Raw genomic sequence first — 19,553 nt, 5'->3', positions numbered from 1 at the left:
ATAATAATATATTATGGTTGTGGATCCCTCATCCCTCTACCCCTCCCCCTTCCTGTCACTAATGTGGTTTTGGGGTTTTTTTTTTTTTGGTGAATATAGATATCATAACTCATTAACTATGGTGATGTATCATGGCTGGGGTTCTTACATCGATTGTTACCTCTGGCCAGTAGAACGGAAGTTGCTACTAAAACATTTTCCATGAGAAACGAAGGGGAAAAAAATAATTAACGTACTTTTCTACATTGAATTTCTTGTTTTTATTTTTTTGCGAATAAATCAAATTAAAAATAAAACGATATATCTTTGCATATTTTGACGATAGTTCCATAAGCAATGTACTTGGCCTTCCATAGTACTTGTGCCTTAGAATTATTAGCAATATTGAAATACCAATTCTGGGCACACTCTTTATTGAGGAAGTCTTTCAGCCAATCATAAACAATCTTTTATACTGTGGGATGTTTGAACAGAATTCAATCTGTCATTATTAGTAGCAGATACTAGGTAGTGGTACGTAATGATTAAGACTTACCTGGCATTTTGGCGAAGGAGCACCGCTATTTTTTGTAGATCAAGCAGCTAGTTACATTATTCTAGTCAAGCAACATGGATAAATCAAAAGGCATGATCGGACCCTTTCGTGCTACAAGAATGGTAAAGTATTTTACGTAGCCCAACGTTTGACCATGGTGCCGACGGAGAAGGAATGTGATTGGTGGACCACACCTAACGTTAGGCTATCCTATCATAGTTGTAGTTGTATCCTGACAGTGACACTAATGAGAGTTTGCAGGCCTTGGCTAGGTCTAATTTTAGTTAGCCTACATGGCTACAAAACAGCAACTGTTACTAGGCTAAGGCTATAGTACTAGTTATGCAAGTTTTATTTTAGATTTGCATCCGAAATTTTTTTTAAATGGCTTGAGTTTAATTTTCATATTTACTTTATAGTAAACAAGGCTACCCGAGGCAAATTAATTTATACTAGGCCTAGACCTATAGCCTTAACTTAAGCCTAGGACCCTAAGTGAGCTACATACTATTACTACAGTCAGTGGCAATAACAGTTAGACCAGCCTAGATTAAAGGTTAGAAGATAAGAACTGTTTGGACACAATCAAAAAATTTCATGGCCATGAAATGTGCTAGGCCCGTGGCTGTATGTGGGATTGGATGGAAGTGGAAGAAGTACCACTCAGGTCAGACTCAGATGTAGTCCCTATGTGCAGATAGTCAAATAGTTCAGTGTTACTAGGCTAGGCTATATTCAGTGAGCTACAGTAGGTCATAGCCAGTTTCAAAAGCACTGGCTATGTACAGTAGGCCTTGTTAACTCTTCTAGGCCCCTAGGTTCACAGATCCTTCTGTCATTCCATGTTATATCACCCCATTTTGGAGTATGTTGTAGTTTCATCTGTTCTAAAAATTACTATATTAATTGTATGCTTGGTAAATCAGGAAATAAGCATAATTAAAGTAAAAAACCCTTTCAACTCTCACATTGTTAGGTTGGTAGAATTGGCATAAAACCCCTTCCTCATGCTGAATCACAGCATAATTAACAACTTTAGAGCTGCACAACTTGTAAATATATCACAGGAACGCATTGTAAATCATTATTTTCCATAAGACAACATTTGCTTTATCCTTTTTTAAATTATTTTTTTCTATGGGATAGAGTCTACAGGCTTCTGTAATAGAAAGGTAGTGGGAACCGGATGTTTAATTGCTGAGATATCAAAAATCAAGAAAATGCCACAGTGTGATAATTTGGTCAATTTTGAAGCACATAAACTTTTTCAGAATATGCTTATTCCATGGTGCTCTAATCCTGCAAAGAGGGTGGTCATTTTTGGAGAGGGTCAAGCCACAGCCATCCGTGATTTGACACGGAATGACCCATTTATCAATCAGAACAAATAGTCCAGGTAGAACTTTAAATCTGAACGATTGGTGTACATGTACCAAGACAGAGCAAGTCTCACATGGCTGCTCAACTTCCATCAATTGGTCATTTATGTGTGTGTGGATTTTGCTGTCATTCTTTGCAGTTGAGCAATATGTATGTTTAGTTTCTGGTTTAACATCCAGAGAAAAATTGCTACTATTTCTGAAAATAGCTTATCTGTATTCTGTTATCACATACATACAATAACAAAATGCTACATAATATAACTGGAAAAAGGTGCAGGTGTATTTTAATTCAATTGTGAATATGCAGTTCTAGACGGAGTAGTCGATTATACTGTATAAATTTCTTTTTGTTTTTAGCATACTCGGTTTGTATTCACATATTTTCCATTCTTATTTCAGTGGAATGAAATTGTAAGTGATTTTCGCTCGGGAATCCCAACAAAGCGACACCGATGGAAAATGCGCTTCTATGATGATTGTTTTATGTCTAACGAGGCTGTTGATTGGTTACACAATTATCTACAAACAAACGAAAATTATGGACCATGGGTGACGAGAGAACAAGCCATACAACTCCTGGAGAAATTCGCACAAAGCAAAATTATTGAAAGTGTCAAGCCATTCAAAGGAGGCTCTAAAGAACCTTTTGAAGACAATGGTAGTCTCTATAAGTAAGTTCAAGTGCAGTTTGATATTACAGTGAATCGAGTGTAATATATTTGCCAACATGGTTGACCAGTATTACGACATGCCTCAAAAGTTGTAAAGCATGCAGGTTCTACAGTACTAGTCTTCGATTTCTTTTTACTTTAAATTCTGTTAGATCTTTCAAAATGAAAGAAATTGTACATGTAGCTGCTAATGCAAAACAATGCCACTAAGTACAGATATGTAAACATGCATTTAAAGCCTTCGATATTTCAAGCACCAAATATAGCAACCTACTGTAGACTGTACCACCCTACTGTATGTGTCAAATAAAATATAGTAATGAGCACTTGAAGACATTAACACTGGTGGTGCAGAAACACTGGTGGTGCAGCCCTTAACATGTTAAAGATTATGCTTGGGTTTTGTTTCTTCATTAAATAGAAAGTTTGATGAGTGCCATGCTAATTATTGCTTTCCTGATATTTGATTCTTTTCCCCACTGCTGCCCTCAGACTTGTCCATCTCAGTCCTATGAAGAAACTTAGAAGCGCCTTGCATGGAAAGAACAATTTGAGGAGTCTGACACCTTCACCGAAAAAAACACGAACGAGGGGTCCCATGCGACCTCTCTCCCTGAATTCAAAACTCATGAATGCAGCAGAGGAGGAGAATTGGAATATTAAGTCAAAACTGTTATCTGGTAACCGAGAGAAGACCGATGAGAAAGTTATCGGACCTTCTCAGAGAAGAAGGCTAAGCAAGCCGGGAGTATTGAAGAGATCGAGATCACTCGGGGAGATGGATAAACAAACTTCCTCATCGTCCGTAGCGTCGGTCTCATCGGTCAAGGGACATGGACAAGATGAATCGAGAGCCAGGTCGCAGAAGACGGAGGCTGTTTGGAAGACTGCAGCCCTGGCAAGGTGAAACAAATGTTGACAAGCTGAGAAGGAGCTGCTGCTTAGCGTATTTTTATACATGTGTATTGTGCAGTAATTAAATCTTTTCAAAGGAACTGCTAGATTATGTAGTTAAACATTGCATTTAGAAAAGACAAATTCATTCAACTTAGATACAGTATATCAGGGCATGATTTAATGTTCAAATTTTATGTAACAATTTTGAAAGGCTCTGAAATTTGTCCGGTGTAAAATTCTATGGTTCCTGTTTAAAAACTGGTATACATCTTGGCACTTGTACAGCAATTTGCCCATGTTATAGCATTTTGCAATGCAAATATACTGGACATATTTATTCCCTGTACATAGTGTGAGTTCCTGTACATAGTGTGAGTTCCCTGTTCAAAGTGTTAGTTCTTGTGTGTTGTATATCTAGTGGGTATCTACTGTAGCAGTGAAGATATTAAGTTATGATTATTTTCCTTTTTCCAGGTTAAAGAGGCTGTTATGGCTTTTCACATTAGAAGGTGTAGTCGATGAAACTACCATTAAAGGCAAATCTATCATTCACAACTCTACTCAACTCAGTCGCAGCGGTGTTGTCGTTATCTCAGATAAAACAGATGATCTACCTCACTGGGTCCTTTCAGCTATGAAGTGTATTGCTAACTGTAAGTTCACTCTGTATAGATTTGAAAGGTGTGCATCTTTATCATATACCCTGTATGTTGATGTTTTAGGTTGACAATCACTTGTGGATGTAAAGACTTCATGGGATATATATTCCAAGTATAAAACAGAACATCTACTGTTAGTTGATGTTTTAATTTTTCTTGGGGATGAAAGTTTTTCTTGGGTGTGAAAAGGCTTTATGGGATGTTGAAAGGGAATATTTCATGAATAAAACCTGATATCTACAGCTAGTACCTCTCTGAATTCTTTGATCTATCTGTAAGGTATAGATCGGACTTTATCATAAGTTGATGTTTTATGCAGCTTATGGCCTTTTTTCGGGATAAAAGGCTGTATGTGTTGTCAAAAAGCATATTCCGTGGTCCATGTTTACTGTTTCACAGAAATGCGGTCCGGTTTGTTAGTTTTTTTCTGGAAAAGGTGCAGTAAGCCACCGTCAAACCACCATGGTTAGGAATCTAGCTATCAGACTCCTCACATTCCTAGAACCAGTCTGAATAATATAATTTCCTACAGATATCAGACTCCTTACATTCCTAAAACTAGTCTGAGTGATATCATTTCATACAGTTATCAGACTCCTTACATTCCTATTAAAACCAGTCTGAATAATATCATTTCATACATATATCAGATTCCTTACATTCCTGACCAGTCAAGCTTACATACAAGGGTCAGTGGAGTTCAGGGGAAAGTCTGCTGGGGTACACTACTACACTTATAAGTTTTGTAGGGCAAATTCGTCACAATGTTGACTAATTATGGATTTGATTAAGTAAATATTGTTGTTTGTTCGCATGTTAAAATGTGACATCTTTGAGTTCTCAACATCTCCAATGCGTCTAAAACGATCTTCTTCTCCTCTGGATTGTCTTTGCCTTCTTTTTTCAGGGCCACAAAACCAAGATTCTGAGCTTCCAAGTTATGATGGGTTTGAAAAAGATGTCTTCCATACCATCAGCAACTACTTTCAAAGTCTACAAGAACCTCTCATGACCTTCAACCTCTACAACCTTATTAACCAAGCTTACGGTAACTTAATATAAAATTGTAAATTTGCCTTCATAATATTTCGCTTTAACAGTCATCTCCAACTGTGGAAAGAACATTAGGCTTAAAGACACAGGTCTGTAATCACTTTTAAATTAACAGGAGTAGCATCTCTCAAAAGTTTAAAGTGATTTTAAACCTAATTTGATAATGATGACATCATAGATATATATAGACATATATTTCATGTGAGAATTATATGTCATCTGACGCAGAGAAACGTTGAAAAATTAGTTATTATTGCACGTCATGTATCACCAGGAGTCATTGAAAATGCCTTAAAGGGATAACAAAGTCTAAAATTTCAAAAGTTTATATCACAGAGGAAGTAAACATAAACACATGGGCCCAAATGCTACAGTAACAGGCAGTGCATTCTGTTACTGAGAATTTTTTTTATTAAATTTATACAGATAATTACATTGTGCAAGAATTTGGGATGTCATGCATGGGACAACACATAAAACTGTGTTTTTCAGTAAAATATTTAGCTGGTGAAATGAGTTTCCCCCTCCCCCTACTGTACTTACGGAAATTGAAATCATTGTTAGATGTGCTGAAACATACTGTAACAAGACATCCTGTTACACAGTTGAATTATTTCCCAGGGTGATAAATACAATCATTTCGATTTAAAAAAAAAAACCAAAGCAGAAATTGAGCTGTTTCTGTAGTCCAAAATGACATTATTTATTAACTCAACAATGAAACACGCTATTAAGCTGGGAATGTTATCAGTGTGTCTCGTTTCACAATCTCTGTGTTTTTTGTATTAATAAATCCCATAGTCTCTGTTATCCCTTTCAGTTCATACGACACTATATACCACTAATTCATTTTGTGCCATTTCTCTTGTATTCCTTTCCTGGCTTGCATGATATAAAACACCGCCATTCTAAATTCATTTTGATGAAGCATGTCGGCCGGCTGTTAACATGTATTTATTTTCTTTATTTTTCGAGCACCGATTTATGTTTTCATACTTGTTTTGCTCGATATTACAAATATAGTGTTGGGCAAGGGCAGAGATGATGGTACAGTAAAACCTCCAGCATCCACTTCTATTTCAAAAGACCCTTTACCCTCCAAACCTGGCAAATATAATCGGAATGGATCAGGTACGACAGACAGTGGGAGGAGGAAGGACGTCAGCAAAGATAATAAGCGTCGCTTTGGAAGCCAGGAACGTATCTTCTGCATCACAAAAAGCCGAAGCGTCGGTCATCTGCACAAGGCGGTCACAGGAAAGGAAGATGGCGTGGGTCCAACTCATAAGTCTAACAACATATATATAAAAAAGATGCATAGATCGACAGCAAAGGTATCCAGGGCACAAAGTTTGAGAATTCAGTCCATGCAGAAAAGAACTGCCTCTGACAGTCACTTCTTGAGTAATGGAAGGCCGAGATCCTTCGCTGGTTATTCACCTCAGAAAAATGAATATGAAAATGTAGCTCAATTCTTGGAGGGAGAGAATTTTTCACCAGGAGAGAACTGCCGTCGCAATGAGTCAACTCCATCGGAACCCAAAGGACTAGGTCGTACTGAGAGTAGAAGGAGCTTCAAACTTTCAAAAAAGTTTGGTTCTGCATCAGATCTCTTCCATAAGTTGATCGGTAAGAAAGGGGCTGGCTCTAAGAAGGGACTGGGTGGATCGGTACCGGATGTCGTAGCATCGACATTCCAGGAGACTCAGAAGCGAAGCAAGAGTCTCTCTCCGCAAACCCAGCCTCTAATCTCAACCGAGGTCGGCTCGACATCTCTCGCTATGACGCAGTCACCGAGCGATAGCTGCCCTTCTGGTGACAGAACCCAGGAACAGAGGGACAAGAGAGTCTCACCTCCCTATCCTGCCCCGTTGAGAGCCACTCTCTCCGTGTCAGAAATAGTCAGATCGAATCCAAACAGTGCAAATTCTTCTCCAACTTTCTTCCAAGATTCTCAAAGCTCTCTTTCAGGGACAGCTTTCTTCCGTGGTAAGAGCGTCAGCTCTGTCGAGCTTCGTTCTTCGACGCCGATATTTGTCGACGGAGAGACCTCGGCGAGAGAAGACGTCCCAAGTAAGAATAGACCGCCTAGCGTGCTGACATTCATCCAATCTGTTCACTGCACACATCATGCTTGCTCTGTTCATCCACTGTGTGCTTGACATTATGAAAATTCCTATACACTTTTTCCTTTCCTCTGCATCTTGCATAGTTTCACTCTGAAATCACCAAACGTTCTTTTAACATGTGCTTCCCATCTCGTCTGTTTCTCATCGGTCGACATCGGCGACAATTCGCTAACTTTGCGTTTTATTATGTAGACGGCTCTACATGGCACAAAAGCTGCAACCACACGGCACCCATCATGCTTGAGTGACTCTTTTACCAATTAGCCTGAATGCTTCAAACTCACCTGTTCACCTCATACTTTTAGTTATGAAAGATTTCTGTTCAATGTTACAAAATATCATATTACAAGTGAGACATGTGAGTTTAGAAAATGTGAAAAATTAACAGAAAGTTATTCAAATTTTTTATTGTCACTTTAAACCATCTTATACCAAGTTTTGCTTAAGGTATAAAATGTAGGGTCGATCATTAGGTTGAAATTTTCATCGAAAACCTTTCAAAAATTGATAAATGAAAATTATCAATATGCCAGGTTTCACTTTCTTTCTTGAGTGCCATAGATTCCCGACATAGTGCTTCTCCTTTTCAAAGATCTCTTCACTAGGGACTAATTATGAATGCCATTTTAGATTAGTTTCACCCACTGAATAGTAAAATGATGACTAACATACTGTAGTTTACTCTTTCATTCACACATTGAGGTGTGCTGATGAGGCCTAATTAAATAGAAATTAATTATCATTAAAAAGATGAGCAAAGAAAGATCATCATCTCTAGGATATGCTGTATCTACATTCAGTCTGTGGCGTAAGCTTAAAATAAAATATAAATATTTCAAGTATATTTCTTCTCGCATAGTTTGATAAATACGATTACCGCAACAGAGGAAATGGTTGGATCATGGCTCCCATTGGATTGGAGACTAAAAGTTCAACATTATTGCAAAAGTTACGGTGCTATACAGTCAGGTAGAAGGCATGACGTAGTGACATAAAGACAAAATTTTGGTAACCCCTCAGCTAAATGGAAAGATGGCAATAGAACTTTCACAACATCTACATAAGTTAAGACAACATTTACTCCTTAAAGTGATCACAAATGTAGAAGTGAATTAAGAGCTGTTTAGACGATCATCAATGCTTAACTTTGGTTGCTATGTGTGGCTTTTATCCTGACAACCAAATGTCCAAATTGTAACATTTTTGGCCCATTTTTATTTGGTTGAAACATTCTGGGAACACATTATATCAATATCAGCCAAATCTAAGAAGATGTCCAATTGGAATTGGCCAAAAATCTTGTTGATTTTGTTATCCATGGATTGACCCAGGAGGCATCTCCTTTAAATTAGTGGACTTGTCGAGGGTGCTAGAGAAATACATATACTCGGAATACTTGATTAACTCAGATAACCTGAATGATGAACAGTGAACCAGAAAAGAGATTAGTCAGATACCACCGGTTTTACTTGTTCCAATTTCCTGCTTGCTGTTAAATTAATTTGTTACTTGCCTCTTAAGTTAGTTTTGAAATTGCTTATTAATGTTTTGTAATTGTGCTTGAATGGTAGAGGGATGCTCAGGTAAAGGTAAAGCAGAAATAATAACTGGTTTCCAGAAGTATCTTTCAGTCTATGCAAGAGAGAGGGGAAAAAAGAGTGATATCTATTGCAAAATTAAAAAGCTTGCATAGGTAAATGCATTCAGGTTAGCGGTTCTAATTGTTTGTTCCTAGCCTCTGCCCAGGGTTTATTCATATCTTAATTGGACAATTTAGGGGCATATTACAACCTTTTACAATACTAACAGAAAGTTTAGAAAATTGAAAATTGCAAATATTCTTGTGTTATAATATTGATTGATAATAATATGGTATATAACCAATATATAAATCCACTGTTATCAAAAAATTTAAATTTGTGCTAAAATCAAGACGTCATATTTCTACTTTATATAGGTCTTGTATTTAATATGTGAGTAATGCTGTTGTAAAGGATCAGTTGTAAAAAGAAAAGCGGTTTTGCCTGTGGGACCTTTTCTCCGAGTAGTTTGTATACCCTCACCGACTTCATGGTAATATAGCAGATTGAATTGGGAACAACAACACTATGCACTGTAGCTATGGTGTCTAGACCTAATAACAATAGCCTATCAAACATTCATACATGCACCTCCTTATATGGATGTGGGATGCCCTAATTCTACCTGGTTAAGATTAATTAGGTATGTCACATATGCAAAGCTAAAGTTTGGGTACTGCCATGTACAGGTTCCACCGTGTTTTTTGGCCTTAAATCTTACCTGGTTAAGATTAATTAGGTATGTCAAATATGCAAAGTTCGGGTACCAGACCGACTGCCATATACAGGTTCCACGGTGTGTTTTTTCTTCAGAAGTAATCATTCTAGAGCTTGCTGGCCTCATCATACGCTAATAATATTTTGAAATACTGTATTTGACATTTGTTGCACATAACCTCTATATATATATACTGTAATGTCTGACGTGACCTAAGCATGGTTTCTGACGTGTGGCATTTCTCCAGTCCAGTCTCATGACCGTATTTCCTAGTAGTTTCATCTATCTATAACTAATACTGTCACAACTAACAAGCATGAAGTGATATAATAATAATTCTTTTTACAACCATATATAATTTAAAACAAAAAAAGTTGAAGATTAATTAATAATAGCTTCTAAGACATTCAAGCACACCTGTTGGCTAATTTTCAGCCGAGCAACATGAAGGCTAAGGAAAAATAAGAGTGGAAGATGTGAAGAGGAACAAACATATCAGCAGGTTTGTGACATTTTAATGTAACAAAAACTCTGCCACATTCCATCTTAATATGGTATTTGCCAGAGGGAACGATTTCGCAAATCGACTAATTTTAAATTGGAAACTCTCCAGTGATGTTGCATCTTTGATTATTTTTCTCACTGTTTTATAATTTTGTTTGAATGCTTCCATTTTATCAGGCCTTCAGTTAGAAGCTAATAAGTCTTACTGTGAAGAAGCTATGAGGTTGGCGCTCCTGTTGCTGCCACCACCAAACAGACGGAAACTTCATCTTCTTTTCAAGATGATGAGTAAAGTGGAAAGGAACGAAGAGCTGCAACTGTACCCACAGGAGTCCAAGAGAGACTTGGTGAGTAACTCAGGCAGTGGCGTAGGAAGGTACTTTTGAGTGGGGGGGGGGCTGAAGACTGATGGCCGGCCTGGGGGAGGGGTCTAAGGGGTCCTTTGGATTTTTTTGCATTTCCAGGTGGCCTCAGATGCAACTTGGTGCAATATAGCACACTTCAACACCCACTCCATTTTGTAAATAATTTTGCATTTTCACCTGGCCTTAGATGCAATTTGGTGCTCCAAATGAGATTTTTTTTCTCATTTTGAAATGAAAAAGGGGTTTTCTGACTTGCGAAGCGGGGGGCGGAATGTTACTTCCGCCCCACCATATTTTTCACTTGGGGGGCTGGCGCCCCCCAGCCCCCGGTTTTTACGCCCTTGAACTCAGGTATACTTATCATTGATAGGTTTATGATGCTACACCCTCTTGATGCTCGTATTAAGATTGGGGTTAGGTCTAGAAAATGAGAGCTCATTGATAACAGCATGCTGATTTCTGCTTTGTGAGGTAGCCATGGCACTGTTGCCTCAACAATGTGAATTATGGAACATATTCTCTTCCAGATACTTAAATTATGTATGTACAGTAGGATGTATGGATTATATACAAAGTGTACAGTAGGTTTATACTGTATGTGATGTCTATTGCTAAGTACTCAAATTGTATAGTAAATAATCTGTACATAGGCAAATATTTGGCTGCATTTGTAAATGGATCCAGAGTTTTCAACTTTCTATTATGGTCATAAGAATAGCATAAAATACTAAAAATTAAGAAACAAATTGTGAAATAGTTTAAATTTTCTCCTCTTGATGAGATGTTTCATCATTTTATTTATGTCATTAGATTATTGATCCCTTACCTGTAATATTCTTCCCACAGTTAGGTATATAATGTATGATGCATGTTATAATGTACTAATATAATCAACTATGAAAACCTTCTTAATCGCTGGTTAATTTTCCTCGTTAGACACTTTCCATTGAGCGTTTTTTTTTTTTTTTTTTTTCAAAAATTATATTTGCTCTTAAAATGCAGCTCTTACATACATTCACACGTTGCATCCTGAGAACTGAATCAGAGGTGGATTTCGACGAAGCATACGCCAACCGAATCGTGTCATACCTCCTGGATAACTTCAACACAATACTTGCCTCATCCGCTGCCCTGACGGCTGATGTCAGTGAAAGAGTAAACTTGGAACAGGGTTCACAGGTAGGACTGTATTTAAACCTAAGTACTGTATCACAATGACCATAAGCTTCTAATTGATTTATCCAAGTGGAAACTGATCTTTTTGGAATATGTCTTAAGCTACCAATATTTGGAATAACAAATGCAATGAATCTAAGGTTTTGCCGGAACGATACTGGCCATTTTATTTAATTCTGATTTATCAGCTTCAAGCATTAGATATATATCTATATATCATTTTCTATTTGTTTAATGAGACTACAATGTGGTGAAATATGTTCAGGATCAAATCAAATTCAGTAATTATTTTTCAAACTCAACCTTCATTTGGTCGAGAGGAAAAACCCATCTGGGATGGTGGCATGGTGATCAATTGCAATCTAATTTTTGCATGATAGTAGTGGATGGGTTTGAACAAAAATTGGCCACCAAAGTAAAGTGCAGCTAAAGCATGAAAGGATTCTCAAATTTTTGTTTTCTGGTACTTATGAATTGCATGCATAGAGGTGAAGTTGAAACCAAATGTATGTATGTATTTTAGATCCTCCTGCAAGCAGGAACTCACGAAGAAGCCATCATTGGCTTATCAAAGCCGCAAGCTGACCGAAGTCAGTCTCTTAGATTCATATTTTAACGTCCATGATTATGAATTGTCAATTGTCAACAACAACAATTGTCAACAACAACCTGTCAACAATTTGAAGGCAGTAATAGTTTGAATCATGTTTAAGTTACAACTCCATATATGTTGTTTTCACTGTGCAAAAGTAGCATGCTGTAATATGAAACTTTGCCGATGAGGTTTGGCTGGAAGCAAAGGTTTATATTTATACTAATGGATTACTAACCTCCTTAATTAAGCTAATCCCCTTCAAATATCCTGAAACAATGCAGATCATCATTTCCTTTTAGATACACTTGCATAAATTTGCAAAATGCTGGACACCGTTGTAGATACGGAAAGTCAGTTTGATTCATTATAAATGAATAATATCACCTACAAAACTTAGTGATGCGTTTACACTTTCATTTGCAGTATAATGCAAAGGCTGGTTCCTCAGTTGTGTACTGTAAGCAGATTACCAAGGAAGAATATCAGAATGATATTCAGACGACATCTCAGAAGGCCATGAGTGACTTGTTGGAGACGATAATTGCCGATAAGAACATGGAAGTCAAGGAGAAGAAAAAGAGGCTAAAAGTGGTAAGCAATACTTCAGAAAGCCGAGTCAGGAGTGTGCCAATCGTTGGAATCAAGCACATTAAACCAAAGTTAATATGGACTGCTCAATGTATGTATAATATTTAAAACTTTCAATTGGTCTTGGAATTCTCAACAACCACATGAACAGAAAAGTACTGCTGTATTTTAAATCAATCATTTAAATCAATTTAAATAAGTAAGTTTCCTGCCCTCTTTTGTTCTTTTATTAGAGCCTATTACATTTCTTTCTTCTTCTCTTTTGTTCTTTTTAGTTTCAGAAAGCTTATCCCGAAATCTACAAGAAGCGACTCCCGACAGCAGCTAGTGAAGCCGAACTGTTTCCAACCAAACCAAAGATTAAGCAACCAATGTTAAAAAGATCTTTCACGAGGCTCAAACCAATTCGTTAAGACGGCATTGACCATTTTGAAGAGTTCCATCAGTGACGTGCACAGGATTTCAAAGGTGGGGGAGGAGGGAGGGGCTAAATTGTGCTGGTGTCCTCCCCCAGAAAAACAGAAATAAAAAGAAGGCATAGTTAGACAATAAATATTTGTCTAAAAGTAACTCCAAATGCGAGATTGTGCTAATGAGTACTATTGATTTTAGTGTGTATGGTTGAAAAAGGGCTGTACACCCCTAGCAGTGTTCTCATTATTCCCAGGGGTAAACTTCTGAAATACCTCGATTGAATCATGTTCCCCCCCCCCCCCTACCACCACCACTTTACACACACCACTGAGTACTGTTCACAAATTAAGAAATGTTGAATATAATAGTAGTAACTCATTTATACAAGACATTTTTATACAATATACATCCACCTGTGATGTCAAGTCTCCTTTGACTGCATGAATTGGCCGTGTTATTGCTCCCAGAGTCTCTAAAATATTTAACCAATTTTTATTTTTATACAAACAAATTTTAGAGTAAAGCTCATTTTAAGCTAAATCATAATGTTAAGCAAGCAATGACGATAATTTGAGGGGACTTTTGAAATGAACATTATAGAAGGAAAATCTGGCCAGAACCCAATTTACCAACTTCTCACCATGGCAACCATAAACGTCTCCTTGAAAACTCTATTACAAGCATTATATGCAATAGACTAAACTTGATCCAGTAAATATATATATATATAGTGGTTAGGGTGTCCGCATATAAAGCAGGAAGCCCGTGTTCGGATCTCGGTGGAGGCTGGAAGTTTTTTCACTGTTCTTGATTTTCCAACTCACTATGATTTTAATTATATATATATATATTAAGTTACCATGGTGACATGTCATTACATTCTATTTTCTGATGTTTTATATTCTGATGACTGTTGTGTTTTAAAGTTTGCCTGTCTTGGTTGTCAAATAAAAAATTCAGTAAATTAATGTTGTTATGTCGTCAATATAAGATAATCCTCTACCTAATTTGGTAACAAATGAATGTGATTTGGCTCATTCAATGTCATGTCTCATGTCATTCAATGTAATGTCTCATTCAATGTCGTGATGGGTTAGCAAAAAACTTAAGGCTACATCAAACTTGAGTTGTTATTCTATATGCTTTAATTACCTCTCAGAAAGGGTAGAGTGATGAAACATTTGGGAATTGTGAAACTAATATCACTTCAGTATTCCAATTTTAAACATTTCAATGAAATTGTTCTCTAACCCTCTTGCCTAGGTTAGCACTAACAGGTGCTGGCCCCCTCCCCCTCCCTGCATCATAGTTGTATTCTAGCATTGTATATGTTAGCATATACACTCTATATGGTATGTAACATTAATGAAACAGCCTTGTTTTCTTCAATGTATGTATGTAAGTATGTGCATGTGAATGTATCTATCATTACTAATTGTAATATTTATTTTGTTGAAGTCATTGATAATAATGTATATAAGGTCTTAAGTGAAACCTCTAGTACCTCAGGTTTTCAGCTAGGGTGGCCTATAGGTCATTGTTGTTCAACTCGTCGATATGATTGCTGCATTTAATAGAAAACTACAATAATAAGCACTTGTTCAGTTCTTTTGTCACAGATCTGTAGAATTTACTGTAATTTACAAATTGGTGAATAATAGTTCAGAGACAAAAAATATTCACATCTCTCCCAAATGAATGTATTATTATAAATACAGTCTTGTGTGGGAATAAATTCAAAACCAAATAAATATGCTTAAAGAGATGAAATCAAATTAAAGTTAAGTTGTTATAATTGATAAGTGTTCTAACATCCTTATGCCCTTCTAGGAAATGACTTGATGAGATAAATGTCGATGTGTACATGTATGTCAATGGTTATTGTTGATGTATGGATGCTGACTGGTTCATCAACTTTTGTAATTTTTTTGTAAATTGTGACTCATTCTTTTAAGAGGTAAATCCAAACTGGTTGTCTGCATGTCTGTGTCTAGAGTGAATGAAACTAACAGTAAATACATTTTAGTCTTTTGTTGCATCTAGTTATTATTGTGACTTCACAAAATATATCATTTTAACAATTATGGACTAACCTTACAAATTAACTAGAATGCCAAAAAAAAAGAGGGGGAGGGGGGTAGGTAAGAGAGGTTTTAATCTTAGTTTCACTACAGCCTTCAGTTATGCAAGGAGGCTTTATGGGTTTTACCCTTGCTGCATTCTATGGAAATCAACAATTATGGAAGTTTTAAGGCAAATGAAGTTGGCATGTTTTATAATATATATATGTACAGTACATTTTCGTATAGTGTAATTGTAATCAACTCATTCAAATAAAAGGAACAAGCATAGACTTACATTTCAGTCACTTTCACTGCTGACCGAATCAATTTGATCAGGTAAGATCTTTATATAAATAATATCACTGTTGTTTGAAATTTAATGGAATGTGTACTTTTTTTTAAACATTGTGCTTTTTTTAACCTATTTATATGGTACAGTAGTAAATAAACAATCATTCATGTTAATGTACTGGCTTTCAACGTCACGTATTTATTTTGAATTGCATTTTTTTTTTCCTGCCCCATTCAATTTCTGGTAATCAAGGAACTAAAACAGTACTCAGAAAAAATGAAACCATTTCATTGTATGCTCTATAAATTCCATGTCTCCGATTCATAAGGGATTAGGAGACGGGAAGGATGTGGTGAATTTAAGGGGAAACAATTAAATAATCAATTGCGTGCCGCTGAACACTCATGCCGTAGAACAAGGCATAAAATATTATATTTCCTTGATCAGTTTGCGCCAAAACGGTGCTTGTGCGGCTGCCTATACTTCGTACCAACTCCAGTTCTGAGCGTGAAATGGATGGGGTTAAACATAGTGGACGGTGGGGTGGGAGTCGAGAAGAAAACTACCATATTGGAGATACTGCCAACTGTGGACATTTGTATATTACCCCACCCCCCCCCCTCCCTGTGCCGGAATCAGTGCTGAAAACGGTCTACACGAAGATGGCGGTTAAGCCTCCCCTAGCACTTCTTGTCCCTGTTGAAGTTCACTAAAACTCACAGGCAGATGGCCGCACAAGATCCTTTAAACCATCTTTTGCAACAATGTTTTGATTGACACGTCATTTTATCAAATATTTCTCATTGCTATGTGGTTTCCTAGCTGTTATTTTTTACTTCAACCATGGAGGTGTTTTTACTTCCATGCTTCAACAGAGTACTGGATAATCTTTGATGACGCACACATGCTACTTGTCACGTACCACTGTACGACGATGCGAAGTTCTTTAATTTCCTTCCTGCTTCTTGTCCATACAAACCTCAATCACTGAATTAAAAAGAAAAGTCAAAGATCATCATCGAAAGATTTATTTAAACTGTTTCTTACCTTCTTGTATCTTTCCTTCCTTACTTGAGTGCTTGCTAAATTTACATAACGTATACGCTACCTAATGGGATACAAGTTGTATATACCAACACCGTAGTTGTTGAAACGGGAATCCCCCGGCCAAGAAGGTGTAGGTAGAGGTCAGAGATTAAAAACATCAGCTACATCGCTTTTTGATCTACATCCCGCGTCCTTACATCCTTCCTGTTTAGGCAATCTATTCGGAAGTTCATGATAAAATTTAGATACGTTCGCGCTCATACGATACCGTGGCTTCGGGAACATTAAAAAAAACTGGGCAGCCAGAAATTAATGGGGTTTGAGGCGCCTAACGGGGCTATGTCAATGTTCCCAGGGTCCAATGTTCCCAGGGCTCGATGTTCCCAGGGTTCGATGTTCCCAGGCCCCAGGGTTCGATGTTCCCAGGGTTCGATGTTCCCAGGGTCCAATGTTCCCAGGGTTCGATGTTCCCAGGGTTCGATGTTCCCAGGGTCCATTGTTCCCAAGGTTCTTTGTTCCCAGGGTCCAATGTTCCCAGGGTCCGATGTTCCCAGGGTTCGATGTTCCCAGGGTTCGATGTTCCCAGGGTTTGATGTCCCTTTTTTTCAAAAATCACCCGAAGGGACGTTGTTCAGTAAGAGCCGCACAGAAGTGTTGACCTGAGAGTCCAGAGTTCCACGAGGCCGAGAATTAAGAGGGTCCCGCTTTGGTGCTGCCCGACCGTGCTCGGGGACAGGCTCAGACCCTGGGAACATCGAAACATGGGAATATCGAGCCCTGGGAACATCGGACCCTGGGAACATTGGACCCTGGGAACATAGAACCCTGGGAACATTGAACCCTGGGAACATAGAACCCTGGGAACATAGAACCCTGGGAACATCGAACCTTGGGAACATCGAACCCTGGGAACATCGATATTTCTGGGAACATCGAACCCTGGGAACAACGAACCTTGGGAACATCGAACCCTGGGAACAACGAACCTCGTATTCATCGTCAGCCATTGAAATAACACGAAAACGGGGAATATCGAACCCTGGGAACATAGAACCCTGGGAACATAGAACCCTGGGAACATCGAACCTTGGGAACATCGAACCCTGGGAACATCGATATTTCTGGGAACATCGAACCCTGGGAACAACGAACCTTGGGAACATCGAACCCTGGGAACAACGAACCTCGTATTCATCGTCAGCCATTGAAATAACACGAAAACGGGGAATATCGAACCCTGGGATCATTGAACCCCGGGAACATCGGGTAGACCCCCGCCTAACCCAGACGAAGTTGTATTCTCGTGCGGTAGGCCCTATAGCCTGCATGCATATGTTGGTAAATGTGACTCCGTTCTCAAAGTTTACTTTGCAAGAAGAAATTTTAATCGAGTGTTCATCTTGGTTCTCATTGTTTTCTTGCGTGTATATCAAAATGTGGAACTCTTGTCCCAGAAGAAAAATATCTGAAACTATTATATCTCAAAATGACACATTTTCAAGGTTTTGACTTGCTCTTCGGAATGGCGTTATAAGTCGCAGGCGCGGATCCAGAGGGTGGTCCAGGGGGTCCGGACCCCCCCTGCTCTTGGCCCAAAAAAAAGAGAGAGGTGCTTTGCATGGCTAAATTGAAGGGGGTTCCCTGACATATCCAAGAATTTCACAATGGATAGAGGGAAACCCACTCCCCTTAGACCCTAGGATCACTGGAGGCCAAACCCCTCACCCTTCCAGAATCCTGGATCCGGCCCTGCATCAAACAGTGGTGACGGAACGGGAGGGGGATTGGGGGCTAAAGGCATTATGATTTTTGTATCATCTCAACTCATCTGATATGTATTTCCATATTTCATAGATTGTTTTTTTTTCTCATCAATTGAGTAATTGCAGACATGAGATCCATATTTTCAGGCTAGGTACATGCAGCTTAGAATACTCGGAAAGTGCCGTTTCCGGCCATCTGGGGGGTTTGTAAAGCCAAAAAATTTCTGGTACGCTCCGCGCCAACCGATGGTGGCGCTCCGCTTAGATAGTCTTAAGTTCAGGCGCGGCTGGACCAGTCAGACCCCCCTCCCGCCACAAATCCTGCATCCGCCCCTGAAGTCGCAACCAGCGTATGTTGCACAAGATCTGTTAGATGCCCCCTACTGCATTCCGCACTAATGGCCGCCTTTCTATGGGCATGTCACTTTCCAAGCCATTAGATTATAAACCAATGTTACCTAAAATAAAAGAAAAAGAGGTGATGCATTTCATCCTCACGACATGGGTACGCCGTTTGGACGTTGATGCCCGTACAGCAATTAATCGGGGGTATTCTGCGGCTTTCGCAATTACAACTACCCAGTTGCAACAAATGTAACCATGCAATACGTGGGGGCATAATTCTGCATGAGACACAAACGGGCACCAGTCAAAGGAAACAGCCGTGCGCGTTCATCAGGAGTCAGTTGAAAGACGTCTATGGTATATGGGTCTTGACGACTATCGACAGCTATATACAAGGGCGTAGGAACCGGGGGGCGCCAGCCCCCCAGTGAAAAATGTGGAGGGGCGGAAGTATCATTCCGCCCCCCCCCCCCCCGCTTCGCAAGTCAGAAAACCCCTTTTTCATTTCCAAATGAGAAAAAAAATCTCATTTGGAGCACCAAATTGTATCTGAGGCCACCTGGAAATGCAAACAAATCCAAAGGGGAGGGAGACACCCCCTCCCCTTAGACCCCTCCTCCAGACCGGCCATCAGTCTTCAGCCCCCCCCCCCCCACTCAAAAGTACCTTCCTACGCCACTGGCTATATAGTAATGTGGTAAAGAGATATTTTGCCTGTTTGGCTCTCCATGGGTTAACTCTGTCATCCTCTTCTCCGATTTTCTCTTTTAGAAACAG

At 38.6% G+C, this 19,553-nt stretch overlaps 1 protein-coding gene across 2 annotated transcripts; it reads left to right on the top strand.

Annotated features, from left to right (window-relative positions):
* Nucleotides 1-471: 471 nt before the first annotated feature.
* LOC139974146 (DEP domain-containing protein 1A-like) lies at nucleotides 472-15,798 on the top strand. 2 transcript variants are annotated; one of them, XM_071981099.1, is made up of 10 exons: nucleotides 472-657; nucleotides 2,317-2,588; nucleotides 3,081-3,491; nucleotides 3,960-4,138; nucleotides 5,052-5,192; nucleotides 6,284-7,270; nucleotides 10,306-10,475; nucleotides 11,496-11,672; nucleotides 12,688-12,855; nucleotides 13,128-15,798. In XM_071981099.1, exons 1-10 carry the CDS (start codon nucleotides 610-612, stop codon nucleotides 13,263-13,265), a joined length of 2,691 nt encoding a protein of 896 aa, XP_071837200.1. In that variant the 5' UTR covers nucleotides 472-609; the 3' UTR covers nucleotides 13,266-15,798. The 2 variants fall into 2 exon arrangements, with proteins under 2 accessions (XP_071837200.1, XP_071837194.1); XM_071981093.1 differs by having other exon boundaries at nucleotides 6,221-7,270.
* Nucleotides 15,799-19,553: the final 3,755 nt, after the last annotated feature.

The sequence above is a fragment of the Apostichopus japonicus genome, chromosome 2 (genome assembly GCF_037975245.1).
Source record: "Apostichopus japonicus isolate 1M-3 chromosome 2, ASM3797524v1, whole genome shotgun sequence".
NCBI lineage: Eukaryota > Metazoa > Echinodermata > Holothuroidea > Aspidochirotida > Stichopodidae > Apostichopus > Apostichopus japonicus.
The sequence above is the reverse complement of the archived record's forward strand: the minus strand, read 5'-3'. Positions and strand labels throughout refer to the sequence as shown.